This window comes from Neoarius graeffei, chromosome 16 (genome assembly GCF_027579695.1).
Source record: "Neoarius graeffei isolate fNeoGra1 chromosome 16, fNeoGra1.pri, whole genome shotgun sequence".
Lineage (NCBI taxonomy): Eukaryota > Metazoa > Chordata > Actinopteri > Siluriformes > Ariidae > Neoarius > Neoarius graeffei.
The window spans coordinates 5551925-5575149 of NC_083584.1; the positions used below are offsets into that span (position 1 = coordinate 5551925).

At 42.2% G+C, this 23225-nt stretch overlaps 1 protein-coding gene across 2 annotated transcripts; it reads left to right on the forward strand.

The window, feature by feature from the left end:
* Positions 1 to 988: 988 nt before the first annotated feature.
* Positions 989 to 22945, forward strand: spag1a (sperm associated antigen 1a). Of its 2 annotated transcripts, XR_009656774.1 has the most exons (9): positions 989 to 1462; positions 5595 to 5694; positions 11670 to 11822; positions 13151 to 13305; positions 18461 to 18602; positions 20595 to 20721; positions 20819 to 20948; positions 21350 to 22256; positions 22428 to 22945. XR_009656774.1 is itself a non-coding variant. In XM_060942396.1 (8 exons), the coding sequence occupies exons 1-8, from the start codon at positions 1129 to 1131 to the stop codon at positions 21352 to 21354; spliced, it is 1146 nt and encodes a 381-aa protein (XP_060798379.1). In that variant the 5' UTR covers positions 989 to 1128; the 3' UTR covers positions 21355 to 22945. The 2 variants fall into 2 exon arrangements, 1 of the variants encoding a protein (XP_060798379.1); XM_060942396.1 differs by having other exon boundaries at positions 21350 to 22945.
* Positions 22946 to 23225: the final 280 nt, after the last annotated feature.

Genomic DNA, 23225 nt, shown 5'->3' on the forward strand with positions numbered 1-23225 from the left:
TTTTATTATTGGTAATTTATATCATGATTAAATGCTAAAGTTTGAAGCTGTGAGTTTAAATGGTGTAAATGTTTAATCTCTCTCTCACACAATTACTTCATCCCTTATCTTCTGTATGGATGACTTTTATTTAATTATTATTGTATAGCAAACTAATTAATACTCTGACATTAAAATTTTGAATGTATTAATTTTTAAAAGAACAATTCATTCTGATATATGCTATAAAGCAATTTAAAAAAGCAATGATTTTTATGTAGAGATTTTTTTTTTCATTTATTAAGGTTAAAATTATTAATGTATTAATGAAATATTTCTCCAACACTACCGCTAATAACTTATTTAAAACACTAGAAATATTCTAAAACCATTTTATTAACAGGATCCTGAATGTGGTTTATTAAAAACGAGTTTTTCTCTATTTAAATGAATCGGTGTGTAATGAACTCATTGGCTATCATTATTAAAATAATATTTTTTATTATATAATTACAAACCAACTTATTCCAGACGTTTGTTAAAGGTATCAGTATCATTTTTATGATTAGAATAATTTTATAATTTACTAAGTCAAACCAATTTAGTGCAATGAACTAAATCGGATCACTCACCTATTAATGTATAGAATAATTTCTCATGGCTACTAATTATGCTAAATGTTACTGCTGTATTATTGAAGTGATTCTTGAATGAGTAAAAGATTCGAATCTTTTGAGGGTCGTGAACTCGATGAATCAAAACTTTTACATAGAAAATATTTTTATAAAAGCATTCTTGACGATTACTAAATGTAATATTAAAATAGTGAACATGGTGGTGTTGACTGTATAAAATATTAACTATGTACGAATCGGTGAGTAAAAGATTCGAATCGAGTGACGTGAACTCGGTGAGTCGACTCACTCGAAGAGGAAGAATCAGTGAGCACTGCTCTGCGTTTTTTGCTGCATTACACAAGCCCCGCCCACTGTGTGCCGTCAGTGTGTGTTGAGTGCGCAGGGGGCGGGGCTTCCCCGGCGGCAGTGGTGGAGTCGCGAGCCCGGTCCGGTCAGTGCGGGGAGAGAGAGAGAGAGAGGGAGAGAAGAGAGAGAGAGTGAGAGAGAGCTCGGATCTGGGAAAGCGGTGTAAATGGGCAACGCGCAGAAGAAGAGCGCGGGGCCGAGTTCCGGTGTGGCGAGTCCGGCACGCAGCGGCGCTCGCGAGGGGAATCCCGGAAGTGGGGAGAGGAAGAACACGGCGCTCGCGAACGGCGCTCACACTGCGGAGGGAGAGAGGCGGGGAGACGAGGAGGAAACCGGAAGTACGGGAGCGCACGGAGGGGAGAACCTCGACGCCCCGGCCGGGGATCTGCCCCCTGCGCTCGCGCGCCTCAAAAACGAGGGCAACATGCTGTTTAAGCGCGGACAGTTCGGGCTCGCGCTCCACAACTACAGCCGGGTCATAGAGGGGCTCAGCGGCGCAGGTGGGCGGGGCTTACACCCATCAACAACAACAATAATAATAATATGACAGACAGGAGGCGGTACAGTGTCACACAAACCGGTAGCGCGTGCTCTGACAGCATGCGCGTCATCATGACGTCACGAGTTACCGGAAGAATCACTGTTGTTGTTGTTTTTAAAAGAACTCTTTTTATTGAAAAAGTAGAAATGTACAAACCCAGTCGGGCCCTGATCCTGTGAGTGATGATGGTGTTAGAGCCAGGGAAGCAGAGGGACAGGGCCGAAGCGGCTCATCTGAGAAACAGACACCAAAAACAACTTCTCACACAAAACTCCAGAGGAAGTGCTGCAGTTAAACATGCCCGTGCACGGAAAGGGAAACAAGTAAACAAGCAGGAAAAAAATATCATACAACCTTTCTGCTTTTGCTCCTTTTACAAAATTTAAGGATCTTGTGTGTAATTTAAATTCGTTCAAGAGAAAAAATATATGTGGGGGATGAATTTAGGATTCTGTTCTTGTGTATAAAAAACTTAGCAGAATTACATTATGAGAGTTCATCATTTCTGTTGGGGCGGCACGGTGGTGTAGTGGTTAGCGCTGTCGCCTCACAGCAAGAAGGTCCTGGGTTCGAACCCTGGGTCCGGCGAGGTCCTTTCTGTGCGGAGTTTGCATGTTCTCCCCGTGTCCGCGTGGGTTTCCTCCGGGTGCTCCGGTTTCCCCCACAGTCCAAAGACATGCAGGTTAGGTTAACTGGTGACTCTAAATTGAGCGTAGGTGTGAATGTGAGTGTGAATGGTTGTCTGTGTCTATGTGTCAGCCCTGTGATGACCTGGCGACTTGTCCAGGGTGAACCCCGCCTTTCGCCCGTAGTCAGCTGGGATAGGCTCCAGCTCGCCTGCGACCCTGTAGAAGGATAAAGCGGCTACAGATAATGAGATGAGATCATTTCTGTTTTGTAAAATCAAAACGAATGTTCCGTTTTCTGATGGAATGTGAATGGAGATTGATTGATGTTATTGATCCCAAGCTGGGAAATTGTTTTGTTGCAGCAGCAAGCTATCAGACATGGGAAAAGACACACTGTACGACATAAAATAGAATTTTAAAAAGATCCCAAGAACAAGCCGACTATACAATATTACAGATAAAACTGTAACGAGTGCGTGCGCTTTGTACATGTGAATGTGCATTAAGGCAGTACTGAATGGAAGATCGATAGATAAATAGAACAAAATAAGCTCTGATGGTGTAAAGTGACAGGATCAGGGTTGTGTAAAAATAAGGACTTTATCTTTCAAGAGCAGAGATTTTTTTTTTTAAATTATACAGTTAAAGTGAAATGGCTTTAAACAAATAAATAAATCCAGTTTCTATCTGTTTTATCCAAAATAGATTTCAGACTAAAACCATAATTGATGTGAAAGTAAACAATCAGAACACAATCAGATCATCAGCTCTCTGTAACAATAAATCAGTCAGCTCAGGGCTCGAGATTTAACTTTTTAGTCAAAAATGTCGTCATGGTGTAAGAGTGTAATTTCCAGACTCTGTGTGTGTGGGGTTTCAGTTCCTGAGCTTAAAGATTAGCATTCAGTTAGATTTACAGTAGTTGTAGCACAGCATTAAAGGCAGGGTCGGTCATTTATTTTCAAAACATTTTTATTATCTTTCTTGAAATTCACTTTAAATCCTGAATAAATAAAATGCTCTGACAATAATAATAATAAAATCTGTCCTCAGTGTCACTCGCAGGACTGTAAAAAGCTCATCCAGTCATTTTACTCGGCCCGAATGAAATGATCAGATGTCCTACCTGCTCACACTGCACGCTAGTCGACAGCTGTGAGTGATAATGCTCACCGTATTCATTGTTTACATTCGTTATGATCACATTAGGTGTTTCATTACATATGAGTGAGACATGAGGTAGATGGATGTGACAGCGATGCAATAAGCTCCTCCCCCTAACACACTCTCTCTCATGGACTCGTCCTGCAGGAGGAATCAGGCGGTGCGCGTTCATGTGTTTCGAAGGAATGGCTTTGAAGGTCCTGTCTGATATTTTACACCTTTTTATTTAAAAAAAAAACATTATCTTCCCTGTAAATTGCTCAGTGAATAATCTTTTTCATTTCCATCTGTGTTCTTGCCCTGGACGTTGTGTTTATAATTTAATACTCATCTGACAGAGGAATAATCATATATATAAATAAACATGGGCTGTTTTTTTAAATAGCTCATCTCATTATCTGTAGCTGCTTATCCTGTCCTACAGGGTCGCAGGCAAGCTGGATCCTATCCCAGCTGACCACGGGCGAAAGGCGGGGTTCACCCTGGACAAGTCGCCAGGTCATCACAGGGCTGACACATAGACACAGACAACCATTCACACTCACATTCACACCTACGCTCAATTTAGAGCCACCAGTTAACCTAACCTGCATGTCTTTGGACTGTGGGGGAAACCGGAGCATCCGGAGGAAACCCACGCGGACACGGGGAGAACATGCAAACTCCGCACAGAAAGGCCCTCGCCGGGCACGGGGCTCGAACCCGGACCTTCTTGCTGTGAGGCGACAGTGCTAACCACTACACCACCGTGCCGCCCCTTTTTTTTAAATATACTTTCCTTAATTTGTTTATAATTTTATTTTGGTTTAAGTGTCATTTCCAGACTCCAGTCTCCTACTTCACAATCATGATCCCGACCCACAGGAAGCTCCACCGCAGTGCCGTGTGTGTAAAATAATCTACAGCAACTCTTGGGCTTTAGAAAACTTTTTTATATATATATAAAATAATAATTCTGTAATTCATGCACGTCCTGGAGGCCTTTTAATCCGAATAAAATCCACATGTGATAATTTTATGAAATTTATCACAGAATTTATTTAAAACACTTTATTTTATCTGAATGTTCTGGACATTAACGATACAAACTGCACCAGGAGCTGCATCAGAAAAGAGTTTTATAATAAAATGAAATTTATAAATGGAGAAGATCCAGCTCAGGACGGGGGACGCTCTGTCTCTCTCTCTCTCAGGGAAGAATGTGTTTAATATTTTTATCTAAGTTTTTAGATCATTCTTAGACCCAGAGAAGGTGTGTACACTCTGGAGAAAAAAATCTAACTGAAGTAAAAAAAAAAAATAAAACACTAAGCTAAACAGAAAAATATAAAGTTGACATTAATTGTAAAGACGCTCTGACAACTATTTTTTTTTTCAAAAATCTTCCGCAGTGAAAATCTCACTTGTATAAAGGCAGAAAGCGTAAACGCTGTGTCTCACACGTCTGTGTCCAAACGATCTCCAGCAGTAACATCAGGACGGAGTTCAAACTGATGGAAGACTAAAGAAATTTTATTCCTAATTTATCTTTAACACACATACACAGAGCCTTTAGTGTCCTTTCTTCTCTTCTTTTTTCCTCCCATCATTTCTTCCTTTTGAACCTGAAACACAGACTTATACAACTTCCTGGTTTTTTTTTTGGTGTGTGTATTAGTGATGTTAGTGAATCTTGTACCTGATTTGCTGATTTTGGAATGTCAGTGCTGAGTTCAGTGTTCAGTACTTCACTCAGTTGGGCGTGTGGTGTTGGGGTCACGTCCCAAATGTACTGATTGTGTCCGTAAGACTCTGTGCAGCTGAATTCAGTGTTGAATCTGATGACTTGTTTTAATTTCTCTGAGTCTCTGACTTGTGCTTTTTATTCGCGTGTCAGTGTCCCAGGGGTGCAGCACTGATTCCTCGACGTTCCCTCACATTACCGTCGTGTCTGTGGTTCTGCTCCAAACACCATCATTTTGTTCCATAATCATCATCACCGTGGGATCGGTTCCCTGAGTTTTGTGTTGAGTTCCAGGCTCTTGGTGTTGGTTCCTCAGTCATGATCCTGGTTTTGTAAAAGTTCTGAGCTCTGACTTGAATGTTGCGTTGATTGTTTCAGTGTTGAATCCTTTTTTTTGTGATGATTTCACAGTGAGTCCCTGAGGTTCATTTTGAAATCGACTCGTGACTGAATTAAGTTCCTGATTTTTACACTGAGACTCTGATCTTACAGTCAATTCACAGATTTCAGTGTCAAACTCCTGTGTTTCTGACTTGTGTGTGCGCGTGTGTGTGTGTGTGTGTGTGTGTTAACAGGTATCGACAGTCCTGAGGATCTGTGTATTTTGTACTCCAACAGAGCTGCTTGTTATCTGAAAGATGGAAACTGTACAGACTGCATTCAGGACTGCACCAGGTTTTATACACACACACACACACGACTCTGAGAGATTAACTCAGCACAATTAGCTGATCTAAAACGAGCTTCACCTCCGTCCTACACACTGCCAGATTCTGTAATGCAGAACCTTCTGACACTCCGCTATCCCGACTCGACACTTGCAGCGCTGCACATCACACACATCTATACATACACACACACACACACACACACACACACACACACACCTGTGTATGTGTGTGTATGTACAACCCCAATTCCAAAAAAGTTGGGACAAAGTACAAATTGTAAATAAAAACGGAATGCAATGATGTGGAAGTTTCAAAATTCCATATTTTATTCAGAATAGAACATAGATGACATATCAAATGTTTAAACTGAGAAAATGTATCATTTAAAGAGAAAAATTAGGTGATTTTAAATTTCATGACAACACCACATCTCAAAAAAGTTGGGACAAGGCCATGTTTCCCACTGTGAGACATCCCCTTTTCTCTTTACAACAGTCTGTAAACGTCTGGGGACTGAGGAGACAAGTTGCTCAAGTTTAGGGATAGGAATGTTAACCCATTCTTGTCTAATGTAGGATTCTAGTTGCTCAACTGTCTTAGGTCTTTTTTGTCGTATCTTCCGTTTTATGATGCGCCAAATGTTTTCTATGGGTGAAAGATCTGGACTGCAGGCTGGCCAGTTCAGTACCCGGACCCTTCTTCTACGCAGCCATGATGCTGTAATTGATGCAGTATGTGGTTTGGCATTGTCATGTTGGAAAATGCAAGGTCTTCCCTGAAAGAGACGTCGTCTGGATGGGAGCATATGTTGCTCTAGAACCTGGATATACCTTTCAGCATTGATGGTGTCTTTCCAGATGTGTAAGCTGCCCATGCCACACGCACTAATGCAACCCCATACCATCAGAGATGCAGGCTTCTGAACTGAGCGCTGATAACAACTCGGGTCGTCCTTCTCCTCTTTAGTCCGAATGACACGGCGTCCCTGATTTCCATAAAGAACTTCAAATTTTGATTCGTCTGACCACAGAACAGTTTTCCACTTTGCCACAGTCCATTTTAAATGAGCCTTGGCCCAGAGAAGACGTCTGCGCTTCTGGATCGTGTTTAGATACGGCTTCTTCTTTGAACTATAGAGTTTTAGCTGGCGACGGCGGATGGCACAGTGAATTGTGTTCACAGATAATGTTCTCTGGAAATATTCCTGAGCCCATTTTGTGATTTCCAATACAGAAGCATGCCTGTATGTGATGCAGTGCCGTCTAAGGGCCCGAAGATCACGGGCACCCAGTATGGTTTTCCGGCCTTGACCCTTACGCACAGAGATTCTTCCAGATTCTCTGAATCTTTTGATGATATTATGCACCGTAGATGATGATATGTTCAAACTCTTTGCAATTTTACACTGTTGAACTCCTTTCTGATATTGCTCCACTATTTGTCGGCGCAGAATTAGGGGGATTGGTGATCCTCTTCCCATCTTTACTTCTGAGAGCCGCTGCCACTCCAAGATGCTCTTTTTATACCCAGTCATGTTAATGACCTATTGCCAATTGACCTAATGAGTTGCAATTTGGTCCTCCAGCTGTTCCTTTTTTGTACCTTTAACTTTTCCAGCCTCTTATTGCCCCTGTCCCAACTTTTTTGAGATGTGTTGCTGTCATGAAATTTCAAATGAGCCAATATTTGGCATGAAATTTCAAAATGTCTCACTTTCGACATTTGATATGTTGTCTATGTTCTATTGTGAATACAATATCAGTTTTTGAGATTTGTAAATTATTCCGTTTTTATTTACAATTTGTACTTTGTCCCAACTTTTTTGGAATCGGGGTTATATATATATATATATATATATATATATATATATATATATATATATATATATATATATATATACACACACCACACACAGTGCTGAGTGTAAATGTGTGCACCCCCTTTGAAAAGTAACATTTTAAACAATATCTCAACGAACACAAACAATTTCCAAAATGTTGACAAGACAAAGTTTAATATAACATCTGTTTAACTTATAACGGGAAAGTAAGGTTAATAATATAACTTAGATTACACATTTTTCAGTTTTACTCAAATTAGGGTGGTGCAAAAATGAGTACACCCCACAACAAAAACTACTACATCTAGTACTTTGTATGGCCTCCATGATTTTTAATGACAGCACCAAGTCTTCTAGGCATGGAATGAACAAGTTGGCGACATTTTGCAACATCAATCTTTTTCCATTCTTCAACAACGACCTCTTTTAGTGACTGGATGCTGGATGGAGAGTGATGCTCAACTTGTCTCTTCAGAATTCCCCGTAGGTGTTCGATTGGGTTCAGATCAGGAGACATACTTGGCCACTGAATCACTTTCACCCTGTTCTTCTTCAGAAATCCAACAGTGGCCTTAGATGTGTTTAGTCATGTTGGAAAAGTGCACAACGACCAAGGGCACGGAGTGATGGTAGCATCTTCTCTTTCAGTATAGAGCAATACATCTGTGAATTCATGATGCCATCAGTGAAATGCAGCTCCCCGACACCAGCAGCACTCATGCAGCCGCACATAAGGACACTGCCACCACCATGTTTCACTGTAGGCACCAGGCATTTTTCTTTGTATTCCTCACCTTTGCGACGCCATACAGTTTTGAAGCCATCAGTTCCAAAAACATTTATCTTGGTCTCATCACTCCAGAGTATAGAGTCCCAGTAGTCTTCATCTTTGTCAGCATGGGCCCTGGCAAACTCTAGGCTGGCTTTTTTTGTGCCTGGGCTTTAGGAGAGGCTTCTTTCGTGGACGGCGTCCATGCATGCGGTTCCTCTGCAGTGTACGCCGTATTGTGTCACGGGAAATAGTCGCCCCAGTTTGGCTTTCTACTTCTTTAGATAACTGCAGTGAACTTGCATGCCGATTTTCTTCAACCCTTCTCATCAGAAGACGCTCCTGTCGAGGTGTTAACTTCCGTGGATGACCTGGACGTCTCTGTGAGATGGTTGCAGTTCCATCTTTCTTAAGTTTTTGTACCACTTTTGCTACAGTATTCTGACTGATAAGTAAAGCTTTGCTGATCTTCTTGTAGCCTTCACCTTTGTGGTGTAAATAAATTATTTTCTATGGGGAATTCTGAAGAGACAAGTTGAGCATCACTCTCCATCCAGCATCCAGTCACTAAAAGAGGTCGTTGTTGAAGAATGGAAAAAGATTGATGTTGCAAAATGTCGCCAACTTGTTCATTCCATGCCTAGAAGACTTGGTGCCGTCATTAAAAATCATGGAGGCCATACAAAGTACTAGATGTAGTAGTTTTTGTTGTGGGGTGTACTCATTTTTGCACCACCCTAATTTGAGTAAAACTGAAAAATGTGTAATCTAAGTTTATATTATTAACCTTACTTTCCCGTTATAAGTTAAACAGATGTTATATTAAACTTTGTCTTGTCAACATTTTGGAAATTAATTGTGTTCATTGAGATATTGTTTAAAATGTTACTTTTAAAAGGGGGTGTACTTATTTACGCTCAGCACTGTGTACACACATATATACACACAATTTTGTCGATGAAATAAAATTATATGTGTGTGTATGTATTTTGTGTGTGTATATACAGTCAAGCCCGAAATTATTCATACCCCTGGCAAATTTTGACTTAAAGTTACTTTTATTCAACCAGCAATTTTTTTCTTGTTTGGAAATGACACCGGCGTCCCCCAGAAGATAATAAGACGATGTCCAAGAGGCATCATTGTGGAAAAAAATATTTCTCAGCTTTTATTTACATTTGAACAAAAAGTGGCATGTCCAAAATTATTCATACCCTTCTCAGTAATCAATAGAAAAGCCTTTATTGGCTATTACAGCAATCAAACGCTTCCTATAATTGCTGACTAGCTTTTTGCACGTCTCCACTGGTATTTTTGCCCATTCATCTTTAGCGATGAGCTCCAACTCTTTCAGGTTGGAGGGTCTCCTTGCCATCACCCTGATCTTTAGCTCCCTCCACAGATTCTCAATTGGATTTAAGTCACGACTCTGGCTGGGCCACTGCAAAACGTTAATGTTTTTGTCCGCTAACCATTTCTTCACCACTTTTGCTGTGTGTTTTGGGTTGTTGTGCTGAAATGTCCACTGGTGCCCAAGGCCAAGTTTCTCTGCAGACCACCGGATGTTGTTGAGAATCTTGATGTACTGCTCTTTTTTTCATGGTGCCGTTTACTGTGATTAGGTTCCCTGGTCCATTAGCTGAAAAACACCCCACAAAGCATTAGGCTCCCACCACCATGTTTGACAGTGGGGATGGTGTTCTCAGGGTTGAAGGCTTCTCCTTTTTTATGCCAAATGAAGGACACATCATTGTGGCCAAACAATTCAATTTTTGTTTCATCTGACCAGAAGTCGTTGTCTTTGTCCAGATGAGCATTTGCAAAGGCCAAGCGGGCTTTTGTGTGCCTTATCTGGCGAAGTGGCGTCCTCCTTGGTCTGTGTCTGCGGAACCCAGCAGTGTGCAGTATCCGTTGGACTGTCTGCCTTGAGATCTTGCCACCAGCAGAGCCCAGATTCACCAGGATGGCCTTGGTGGTGATCCTTGGATTTTTTTTTTTCACCTCTCTCACCATCCTCCTGGCCAGCACAGGTGTCACTTTTGGCTTCCGACCACGTCCTCTGAGATTTTCCACAGTGCAGAACGTCCTGTATTTTTTAATAATACTTTGCACTGTAGCCAGTGGAACTTGAAAACATTTAGATATGGTCTTGTAGCCCTTTCCTGACTTGTGAGCAGCCACAACGCGCGGCCGCAGGTCCTCAGTGAGCTCCTTTGTCTTCGCCATGACTGTCCACAAACCAACTGCAGAGAGCTGCTGTTTTTCACCTGTTGATTAAAACAGCTGTTCCCAATTAATCAGGGTCATTAGGATGTTTTAGAACAGCTTGGACTATTTGGAATGGTATAGAACTTTGAATTTTCCCATAGACTGTGACAGTTTGCAAAGGGTATGGATAATTTTGGACATGCCACTTTTTGTTCAAATGTAAATAAAAGCTGAGAAATATTTTTTTCCACAATGATGCCTCTTGGACATCGTCTTACTATCTTTTGGGAGACGCTGGTGTCATTTCCGGTCCAAAAAAAAAAACTTGGTGGTTGAATAAAAGTAACTTTTAAGTCAAAATTTGCCAGGGGTAGGAATAATTTCGGGCTTGAGTGCGTATATATAATACAAAAAAACATACATGCATATATATATATATATATATATATATATATATATATATATATATTTTTTTTTTTTTTTTAAACTGGAAATAATGTATATGTTGTAAAATTTTGAAAAAATTAAAACGAAAGGAAATGTTCAGCATGTTGAATATTCCTGATTTAAAAATTGTGCACTGTTTCCTCGTGCAAATTAAACGTGTGGCTTTTCCGATGTGAACTGCTTTCAACAAAAGATGAGATTTTCTGCGAGTCTCTTCCTCACTCCATATTTGTAAAATTCGACTCGTCTCTCAGGCCGTTCCTCATAATCTCATTTGCAATGTTAAAAAAAAGTGTCATGGTTTAAGATCAAATTATTATTATACATTTTACATTTTGTTTACATTTTGTTAAATTCTAAAGTGATTAAAAAAAGAAAGTAAATATGAATAGATAAATAAATTAAATGAACAGTAAATGAGAATTTGTGTCTCTCAGAATCGATTACTTAATCATTGCATCATTATTTTTTTTTTAAAGTGAAAATTTAGAACACAAACATGAAATATATGAGTGCATTATTGTGTCTATTAAACACAAACATGTAAATTTACAAAAAAGGTTTAAAATTCTATAAATCAGTCCAACTTGGGCAATTTCTTTATGAATGAGCAGTTCTACATCCTGTGTGTGTGTGTGTGTGTGTGAGAGAGAGAGAGACTATTGGTGACACAGATTAGTTCTGATCCCTTTCTCTCATCCTATTAAACTGTCAGTGCACTGGAGCTCCGCCCCTTCTCCCTGAAGCCGCTCCTCCGCAGGGCGATGGCCTACGAGGCTCTGGAGCGCTACAGGAAGGCGTACGTGGATTACAAAACCGTCCTGCAGATCGACTCCAGTGTTCAGGCAGCTCACGACAGCGTGCACAGGTAAGGCACATGGGGCAGGACAAAAACACCAACGTTCACACCAATTAAACACCAACATTCACCATAACGAGGCAAGATTTAACACTAAAAACACCTGGAATTTCCCGTATTTGCCAACAAACACGAATGTAAACCATAGAAACACCAACAAAGTCCAATATTTACTAACAAACACCCATGTTAACCATAAAACACCAAAAATACCACTATTTACCATCAAACACCAACATTAACCATGAAAACACCAATATTTACTCCCAAAATTAATTGTAAAAACACCAATACAACAATATTTACCATAAAACACTAATAACCATAAAAACACCAACAACCTCCAGTGTCTACTAACAAACAGCCATAAGACACCAACAAATACCAATATTCACCATCAAACATGAATAATAATAATGCTACCAACTGCCAATATTTTCTATCAAACATCAACGTTAACCATGAAAACACCAATATTTACTCCCAGTATTACATGTAAAAACAATAATATTTACCATCAAACACTAATCTTAACCACATAAACACCAACAAATACCAGTAACAAATACTATCAGACACCAACATCAACTATAAAAACACCAACACATTAATATTTACCCTCAAACGCTAATGTGAACTACAAACCCACCAACATACCATCAAGCCCTAATATTACCTCTACAAACACCAACATTAAGCATAAAACACCAACACATGCAAATATTTAACATCAAAAGACCAAAACCTCCAGTTACTAAAGGAACACTAACAGTTGCACATGACCCTCAAGCAATAATATCACTCATAAAAACACCAACAAACTCATTATTTATCAATAAACACCAACATTAACCATAAAACACCAACAGAATTCCAGCAGCCACCATAAAACAATCAAATACCAACACTGTTCACCAAACTGCAACATTCAACATCAAACACCAACAGATATCACATGACGAGCAGATAGCAATACTGTCGAACACCAAGAGTAAACAAAAACACCACTGTTCTCCATTACACATCAGAAATCCACCATAAAACACCAACAGTTTTACCAATCCTACACCTTGAAACACCGATAGACACCAGTGTTCATCAGCTTTCTTATCAAACACCAACATTCTTGACTCCATTCATATGTCTACTGTGGACCAATGAGAAAACAGCACATGCACTAAAATCACAACACATTTCAGGCTGTGGTGGTGTTTGTTGGAGAGAGCTGGGGTTTGATAAGAATGTTGGTGTTTTAAAGGAGAACACTGGCATTTGTAGGTGTTTAGGTGGAGGCTGTGGATTTTTCTTGTGGACTTTTCTGTGGTGTTCTTCATCAGGATCACAAAGCAGCTGATAGAACAGGATGGTCCTGACTGGAGAGAGAAGCTTCCCGAGATTCCCAACGTTCCGATTTCAGCGCAGCAGCATCGGAGGGAAGAACCAAGTGCCGAGGTTCTCCAGGCACGAGCAGAAAGAGCTGAACAGGAGAAGGGTTAGTCGTTATCGCGCACACACACACCCCACAGCTTCTGAGCACATCAGCATCGCCTTCAACACCAAATCATCTCGTCTCACTGAGCCACTTCTACATCGCACCTTCACATCAAACACCAACTTCCTCCTTCAAACACTAACAAAAACTGTCTGACATCTGCCACCTCCATCATTCTCCATCATCCATCATCAAACACCACCGTTCTCCATCAGTCACCAGTCATAACATACTACATTCTACTGGACTGTCGAGCTCACCATCAAACCCCACAAAGGTTGTTATTCTACATCAAACACCCACATTCACAAACACCTCATTAAACACCAAAAACACAAAAAAACTAAACGTTTATCTAATCACATTCCCCACGTTTATCTAATCACATTCACCATCAAACCCTCGTGCTCACCATCACATTACCACGTTCACCATCAGACACTCAGGCTCACCATCACGTTCTCACATTCACCATCACATTCACCATCAAGCACTCATGCTCATCATCAGACACTCACATTCACCATCAAACCCTCACACTCACCATCGAACACTCACGCTCACCGTGGGTGGTAGAAATGGGCAACTGGACTTGCTTGAAAATTCTTGAAAACGTTTCACCTCTCGTCCAAAAGGCTTCCTCAGTTCTGTCTGACTAATAGGGAGTATCAGATATTTATCCTCTCCTGGATCAGAATCAGAATTCTGATGACCAGCTCATCTAAGGTGTCATTGAGGCATCATGTTGGTGTGGGTCACTGGAGGCTGGGTGTGAACGGCGAGTCATTAGAGTGATCAAAGGATTGCCCGTTAGGGTGATCAATGGCAATCTGACTCTCTCTGTCCTCCTGTGAGTCACCGAAAACAGCTGGGTCCTGGCATACACCCAGCCGTCTGGGAAGAGTGTCCAAGACCGCCTTGTAGATGTTTGACAAATGATGTCTTAGACCCCCACCTCTGTTCAGTGATGGCCGTTCCAGGTTGACAAAAATGGCTTCTTTAACTCCTCGCTCATACCAACGATCCTCTCTGGCTAAAATGCGTACGTTACAATCCTGAAATGAGTGTTCTTTGTTGTTCAGATGAAATGTAGACAGCCGAGTCCTGGCCTGAGGAGCTGGCTCTCCTGTGTTGGGCCAAGCGCCTGTATAGCGGTTGTTTCGTCTCCCCAATATACGAATCCGTGCAATTCTCACTGCACTGAATTGCGTACACTACGTTGTCCTGTTTGTGTCTGGGTATTCTGTCCTTAGGGTGGACCAGTTTCTGCTTCAGGGTGTTACTGGGTCTGAAATGTACCGGAATGTTGTGTTTGTAGAAGATCCTTCTGAGTTTCTCCGATAGACCAGAAATGTAGGGAACGACAATGTTCTTGCGTTTGTTCCTGTTATCATCCTTGTCAGTTATGTTCCTTTTTATGCTCTTTAGGAAAGCCCAGTTGGGATAACCGCAATTCTGAAGCGCTTTCTTGATATGATTCTGCTCCTTCTCTTTTCCCTCTAATGTTGTAGGAATGTTCTGAGCCCCGTGTTGCAAGGTCCTAATGACCCCCAATTTATGTTCCAGTGGGTGGTGAGAGTCGAAAAGTAGGTACTGGTCTGTGTGTGTGGGTTTCCGGTAGACCTCGATACTAAGGCTTCTGTCTTGTCTAATATCTCATCTCATCTCATTATCTCTAGCCGCTTTATCCTTCTACAGGGTCGCAGGCAAGCTGGAGCCTATCCCAGCTGACTACGGGCGAAAGGCGGGGTTCACCCTGGACAAATCGCCAGGTCATCACAGGGCTGACACATAGACACAGACAACCATTCACACTCACACCTACGCTCAATTTAGAGTCACCAGTTAACCTAACCTGCATGTCTTTGGACTGTGGGGGAAACCGGAGCACCCGGAGGAAACCCACGCGGACACGGGGAGAACATGCAAACTCCACACAGAAAGGCCCTCGCCGGCCCCGGGGCTCGAACCCAGGACCTTCTTGCTGTGAGGCAACAGCGCTAACCACTACACCACCGTGCCGCCCTCTTGTCTAATATGTACATCATAATCCAAGAAGGCTAGATTATTCCCACTGACCTCCTCCCGAGTGAAGTTGATGTTGCTATCCACTGCATTGATGTGTTTCGAGAAAGCTTCCACCTCATGGATTTTGATTTTAACCCAGGTATCATCCACGTATCTAAACCAATGGCTGGGAGCAACTCCTGCAAAAGTGGTCAAAGCTATATGTTCCACTTCCTCCATGTATAAATTGGCCACAATAGGGGACACTGGTGATCCCATGGCGCATCCATGCTTCTGTCTGTAGAAACTTTCATTAAACTGGAAATAAGTGGTAGTCAGGCAGAGGTCAAGCAGGGTGCAAATCTGATCCGTGGTGAGTTTCGTTCTATCAACATTCCAGTACATTTCAGACCCAGTAACACCCTGAAGCAGAAACTGGTCCACCCTAAGTACAGAATACCCAGACACAAACAGGACAACGTAGTGTAGGCAATTCAGTGCAGTGAGAATTGCACGGATTCGTATATTGGGGAGACGAAACAACCGCTATACAGGCGCTTGGCCCAACACAGGAGAGCCAGCTCCTCAGGCCAGGACTCGGCTGTCTACATTCATCTGAACAACAAAGAACACTCATTTCAGGATTGTAACGTACGCATTTTAGCCAGAGAGGATCGTTGGTATGAGCGAGGAGTTAAAGAAGCCATTTTTGTCAACCTGGAACGGCCATCACTGAACAGAGGTGGGGGTCTAAGACATCATTTGTCAAACATATACAAGGCGGTCTTGGACACTCTTCCCAGACGGCTGGGTGTATGCCAGGACCCAGCTGTTTTCGGTGACTCACAGGAGGACAGAGTGAGTCAGATTGCCATTGATCACCCTAACGGGCAATCCTTTGATCACCCTAATGACTCGCCGTTCACACCCAGCCTCCAGTGACCCACACCAACATGATGCCTCAATGACACCTTAGATGAGCTGGTCATCAGAATTCTGATTCTGATCCAGGAGAGGATAAATATTTGATACTCCCTATTAGTCAGACAGAACTGAGGAAGCCTTTTGGACGAGAGGTGAAACGTTTTCAAGAATTTTCAAGCAAGTCCGGTTGCCCATTTCTACCACCCAGTGTACTATGACCTGGATGATTGAGAATCTTCACAGACATGTTACTCATGCTCATCATCACATTCACCATCAAACCCTTACATTCACCATCACATTCTCACATTTACCATCAAGTACGCATGCTCACCATCAAACCCTCATGCTCGCCATCATGTTCTCACATTCACCATCGAACCCTCACGCTCACCATCAAACCCTCGCGTTCACATCACATTCACCATCAAGTACGCATGCTCACCATCGGACACTCAGGCTCACCATCACGTTCTCACATTCACCAACAAACCCTCACGTTCACCATCACATTATCACATTCACCATCAAGCACTCATGCTCACCATCAGACACTTACATTCACCATCAAACCCTTAAACTCACCATCAGACACTCACATTCACCATCAAGCACTCAGGCTCACCATCACATTCTCACATTCACCATCAAACCCTCATGCTCACCATCACATTCACCATCAAACCCTCATGCTCACCATCAGACCCTTAAGCTCACCATCAGACACTCACATTCACAATCAAGCACTCAGGCTCACCATCACATTCACCATTAAACCCTCAGGCTCACCATCACATTCACCATCAAACCCTCAGGCTCAACATCAAAAAGTCACACTCACCATCAGACACTCATGCTCATTATCACATTCACCATCAAACCCTCACACTCACCATCACAATGTCATGTTCACCATCAAACCCTCATTAACTATAAAACTCACAATCATAATCACACACATTGTCTTTCTCCATGAAAATCCATTACAACACCAACAGAACTACTGTTCATCATTAAACACCACTGAATCCCATCCCGGTCCATTAAACACTGACATGAACTCTGACGTTCAGAACAAACTGAATAAACGCAGTTAGTGGGCGGGACCAGGCCTCGTGTGTCACTGGGTCTTCATTACCATTTGTTGACTGAGAGTTTGTAGGCTGTGGATTACATTTGCTGTGTGTGTGCAGTTTAAACACAGAGCCACCCGGACCGGTTCTCACGCACGCGCACACACACACACACACACACACACACACACACACACACAGAGGACAGTGTTTGTCAGCACTAACGCAGCGTCTGTTAGAGGAATAAATTATGTACAAGGGGAACTGAAGCGACGCAGCTCGTAATGGAACAAGACGACTCATGTGACAGAGTCTCAGGATGGGGGAGGGGCAAAGTGCGGGCGGGGGGAGGGGCACTAGCATGGTGTTGTAGCACAGAAGTGTTTATAGTAGATGTTGGTGTTTGTGTTGTTGATTGATTTTATTTGGTATAAAAGCCGGAGTACAACACATTAAGCACCCACTGGGAATACAGTAGTAAATAACGAGTTAAAAGTAGTTCTACAAAATTAATACCAAGGATAACTCGCGCACAGTCCCAATGATCACTGAGGCTCAATTATGATTAGCTCTTCGGTTACTAGGACAGATGCTAAACATAAACCTCCCGACGACAAATAACCAACTTATCGAACTTGCTAATTAGCCGCCCTCATCAGCTGCTACGTTCCAGCTAGTTTCAGCGCTAATCATTTTTAGAGTGAATTAACATCAACACAGTGTTGTGTTTTTAGCAGCTGCTAACGTGGCTAATTCACCAAAATTCTCCATTTCCTGACGAGCTAACTCATGTGCTGCTAGTTACAGATTTGCAAAGTGACGTGAGAATGATTAAACGCTAACTGTGGGAAAATAGTCGTGTGAAACAGCGACTGTGTGTGTATTGGGTTTTTTGTTTGTTTGTTTTTCGTGTCTTTAAAAGTGCAGGGTGTTGAGACAGAGAAAAGCTACACAGGAAGTAAATATCAGCCGAATGAATGAGTGAATGAATGTGTTGCTAATTAGCTGAATGCTGCTACATGCTAGCTGATTAGCTGTGTTAGCATGGTAATAAAACTCATTTGCATAAAAAAACAGTCACGCTCATAACTGTTGTGTTTATTTATTTAGTCGTCCGTCTCACAGTGGATGTGGTAAATGTTTCCTCACAGCCAGGAGAGCCGAGGCACGTTTCACTCTGCTGAAGCAGGAAGGTAACGATCTGGTGAAGCGAGGCGAGTTTGAGAACGCGGTGGAGAAATACAGCGAGTGTGTCGCACTCAAACCCGCGGAGTGCACCGTCTACACCAACAGGTACGAACTCGCAGCTGATCCTGACACACAGACACAACGCTCTGTTCACCATCATCACATTTACACAACCAGATTTCAGTCATTACGCTCACAATCCTCTGATTTAATCGTGTGTCAGCTGAATTTACAGCTGTTTAAAATCCTCAAAACACAAAAAGCTCAGTTTTAAAGTTAAAGGTGAGTTTTATTCATTATAAAGAACTGAGGATCAAAATTAACAAGCAGTAATTTTGTGGCGTGTGAGAGGCAGAGGGGGCGGGACAGTCTCATCTCATCTCATTATCTGTAGCCGCTTTATCCTTCTACAGGGTCACAGGCGAGCTGGATCCTATCCCAGCTGACTACGGGCGAAAGGCGGGGTACACCCTGGACAAGTCGCCAGGTCATCACAGGGCTGACACATAGACACAGACAACCATTCACACTCACATTCACACCTACGCTCAATTTAGAGTCACCAGTTAACCTAACCTGCATGTCTTTGGACTGTGGGGGAAACCGGAGCACCCGGAGGAAACCCACGCGGACATGGGGAGAACATGCAAACTCCGCACAGAAAGGCCCTCGCCAGCCACAGGGCTCGAACCCGGACCTTCTTGCTGTGAGGCGACAGCGCTAACCACTACACCACCGTGGGGCGGGACAGTAATTTGAATAATTGGTTTAAAGAATTTGAAAAGTAAATGACTTCATATTTGACTCGACCTTCACCTGCAGTAGAATAAAATACTTCCCCCCACACACACACACTTCAACCCCCGATCTGATTAAACACCACATCCTTGCATCACTGCCGTGTGGCGTCTCACCGCAGTCTGTTTTGTAAGAAGTTGTGAAATATGAACAGACTGATGAACAAATAAACAGAAAGATAAATAAGGTGTTTGATATTTTTCTCCTTTCCCTTTTCATCCTGTCACACGTTCCCTCTTTCTGTTCGTGTCGGAGTTTCATCTGGGTTTACGCCCATCATACACCCGCTATAGACGTGTTAACAGCGCTTACTGAGTTACTGGATTGTATTACTGATGGAAAGCAGTGGCTGGCACAGAACTTTTTGCATTTGAACAACAGCAAAACACAATGTATTTTATTTGGCACGTCACCCACGTCAAATGTTTTTACAACAAACTGGTACTGTGGCCCCCTTTTTTAAACCATTTGTACAAAATCTTGGGGTAACGTTTGACAGTGGGCTTAAATTTGATAAACAGATCAGTTCTGTTGTTAGAACGAGCTTTTTTCAACTTCGTCTCTTGGCCAAAGCGAAGCCGTTTCTCAGTCGGCAGGATCTCGAGAAGGCAATTCAGGCATTTATCAGTTCGAGACTGGACTATTGTAATGCCCTGTATGTTGGCCTCAGCCAGTCTTCAACTTGTACAGAACGCCGCGGCCCGATTTTTAACAAGCACGTCTAGACGTGAACACATTACTCCTGTGTTGTCGTCACTCCACTGGCTTCCAGTCCGTTTTAGAATTGATTTTAAACTTCTGTTTGTTTTTAATGCCATCAATGGCCTGGCTCCCTCTTACCTGTCTGAGATTTTAACTATTTGTGATCATGGTAGGGCCCTGCGTTCTTCGGGTCAGCTTCTGTTAGAAGTTCCAAGGTCGAGATATAAACAGTGCGGTGATCGTTCTTTTGCTGTCGCTGCTCCCAGACTGTGGAACAATCTGCCCCCGACATTCGCACCACTAGTGATCCCGGCCTTTTTAAATCAAAGTTGAAGACCCACTTTTTTAGATTGGCGTACAATCCTGACTAGTGGAGTCTTGTTTTTGAGGGGTGCTTCGTTTCATCTGTTTTATTTCATTTCATGTACTTCTGAAAGGCTTTTGGTAATCTGCAGCACGGTGGCACCTTCCACAGTCAAAACCTGTTTTTGTGTTCTGTTTTATGGCTTTGATGTAAAGCATTTTGGGGACCTTTTGGTTATTGTAAAGGGCTATATAAATAAAATTTGATTGATTAACTCAGTGTGTGTGTTTCAGAGCGCTGTGTTTCCTAAAGCTGGAGCGTTTTGCCGAGGCGAGGCAGGACTGTGACTCTGCGCTAAAGCTGGAGCCGGACAACAAGAAAGCGTTTTACAGACGAGCGCTCGCTCACAAAGGCCTGAAGGTCACTGACACACTCACTTAATACTAACAATAATAATCAGCATCAGTGTGGAATAGCAAGAGGACATAAATCACTCATACGGGGTGTGTGTGTGTAGGACTTCCTTTCATCCAGCTCTGACCTGCAGGAGGTTCTGCGTTTGGACCCAAATGTCCATGAGGCTGAACAGGAGCTACAGGAGGTCACGGTTCTGCTGAGGGAGAGTCTGCTGGAGTCACACACTCAGGGTAAAACACACACACCCATATCTATACACACAATGATGCACACAAACCCAGACTTAGAGATATATACACACACACATTGGATGTCAGTGTGTAAACATGTTGACTGCACCAGGAATAAACAGTAACTTATTTACACATAGATGTTTACATCATTTTACTGTAATCAGATTAAGTTACTTTATTGTAAAAAAAAAAAATTGTGCATTTTTTTTTTTTAAATTCATTGCCTTCAGGTCAATCCTGTTGGAGTAATAATAAAGTGTGATGTGTTTATAGATGCAGGAAGTTTATTATTGTGGTTATTTGATGTGAATCTCTGAAGCAGCAGAACTCCTGGATTCTGATTCTCCTGGAGCTCAGCGCAGTCTGTAACCTCACTGTTCTCCTCTTCATCTCCTCAGGATGATGATGATGATTTACACGCTGATGATAAACGACGAGAAAATCAGATCAGCTGCAGTCCAGCAGAACGAACACACACACGAGGACAGCCTCATGCACATTCCTCCTTCAGTGGTGGAGGAGAGGAAGCGGAGTTATTGGGCGTGGCGTTGGAGCGGTTCAGCATGGCCACGTGCTGATGTTTAAATCCCAAACTCTGGCTCTCAGCACGACGCTTTACAAACCTTTATTTCAGCTTTCTGATCCTCTCCTGTTTATTCCACGCAACTCTGCTCTGAACCGCTACAGAAATTAATACAAAGAAAATTTATTTAAAATTAAATCACTAAAGAGGAATATAACGTTTAAATCTTCTATTTAACTTTTTTTTTGGTTAATGTATAAAATTTTAAATGTAATTAAGCCGAAAGCAGGTGGACGGTTGTATTTTTCATTTCTAAAAACAGACGTGAACAAATGAATTATGTTTTAGAAAATATTTGAGGAAGAAATTTGTATAGCTTATTGCACTTCACAGATTTGAACATTACTGTAGAAATACCAAAGGAACAACTTTTCTTCCCCCTCCTCCACAATAAAACAAAACGAAAAAAATAAATTCATTTATTTATATCCACAGAGGAAGATTTGGGACAAAACGCATCAAGCCCTGCTGTGTTTCTTTTGTTTCATCTTGAAGGCTCCAATTATTCATTCAGTTACATCTAATAAATATTCTAATCAGTTTATAGAATTTACTTAATCTGTCACTTGGGTTGTTTATTCTGCGTCGCCTTTCAGACAGCAGGGTCTTTAGAGCAGGGGGTCAGGATGAGTGGAGCAACATGTGGAAGAACCAAGAGTTCCTCTTCAATCATCATGGAACCTCAACCCAGCTCCATCAGGGTCTGGCGCTCTGAACCACAGGTAAAGCAGAGCGACAACTCTGTGCTTAAACCAGTCACGATGACAAAGAAACTTCAGTTCTTGGAGAACATTTGTAATATTTCAGTAACTTCAGGCTCATGCTGTCACACGCCGAGTTTCAATGACTGAATCAGTTCTCAGTGTTGAAACACGTCATGTTTATTCACGCAGACCCCAGCGATCAGTCCTGCTGCTCTCAGACTCCTCTCTGGAACGCTCGGTCAGTTCTCTGAAAACTGATCCGAGACTCGATCCTATCTGAAAAATCACGGCACGTCTGAGACTCACTCACCACTCCAAGACTCACATCTGTCCAAGAATTATCGCTCGTCCAAGACTCGCTCGCTGCGCTGAGATTCACACATCTGTCTGAAAGCCACTGCACATCAGACTCGCTCGCCTGTCACTCCAGGACTCGGTCCGAAAATCACCTGTCCAAGACTCGCTCACTACTCTGGGTTTCCATGCAAAGTGAAAAGCTGCACAAATCTTAGCAAACACTCACTCACTCATTTAATTCCACATCTTACTTTAAAATGGGTCTCACACAGTTACAAATATGCAAAAAACTTGATTTTACAAACATGAGCGCATGTAAGAGTCTGTTTCTCTTAAAGATGTGAAAGTAATCCATGCTGTAAATACTGCAGAGGGGAAAAACAAACCTTTCAATAAACCTTTGTAAAACAGTTAGTGTCCTTCAGCTCATTCCCAGTGAAAGTCTGAGAGAGACAGTGCAGACGTCTGAGTGTTCGTGGACAGACGGCGGGATCATGTGACCTACAGAGTGAACAGGGCGTGTGGTTCGAGTGTTCCGGGTCTCAGAAGTTTCTCCCTTTAGAGTTCAACATTTTAAATAAAACTGCCGAAACTCACTATTGTGTTTTAGTTTAGACACCACCTGTGGTAAATGATAAAAACAAACAGGAAATGACATCACACTGGAAATCAAACAATTCATGCACTCGA

Coding starts and splice junctions, on each gene's coding strand:
- spag1a (XM_060942396.1), top strand. CDS start 1,129: ATGGGCAACGCGCAGAAGAAGAGCGCGGGGCCGAGTTCCGGTGTGGCG. Junction 1,463..5,594: donor AGAGGGGCTCAGCGGCGCAG/GTGGGCGGGGCT, acceptor GTGTGTTAACAG/GTATCGACAGTCCTGAGGAT. Junction 5,695..11,669: donor TGCATTCAGGACTGCACCAG/GTTTTATACACA, acceptor TTAAACTGTCAG/TGCACTGGAGCTCCGCCCCT.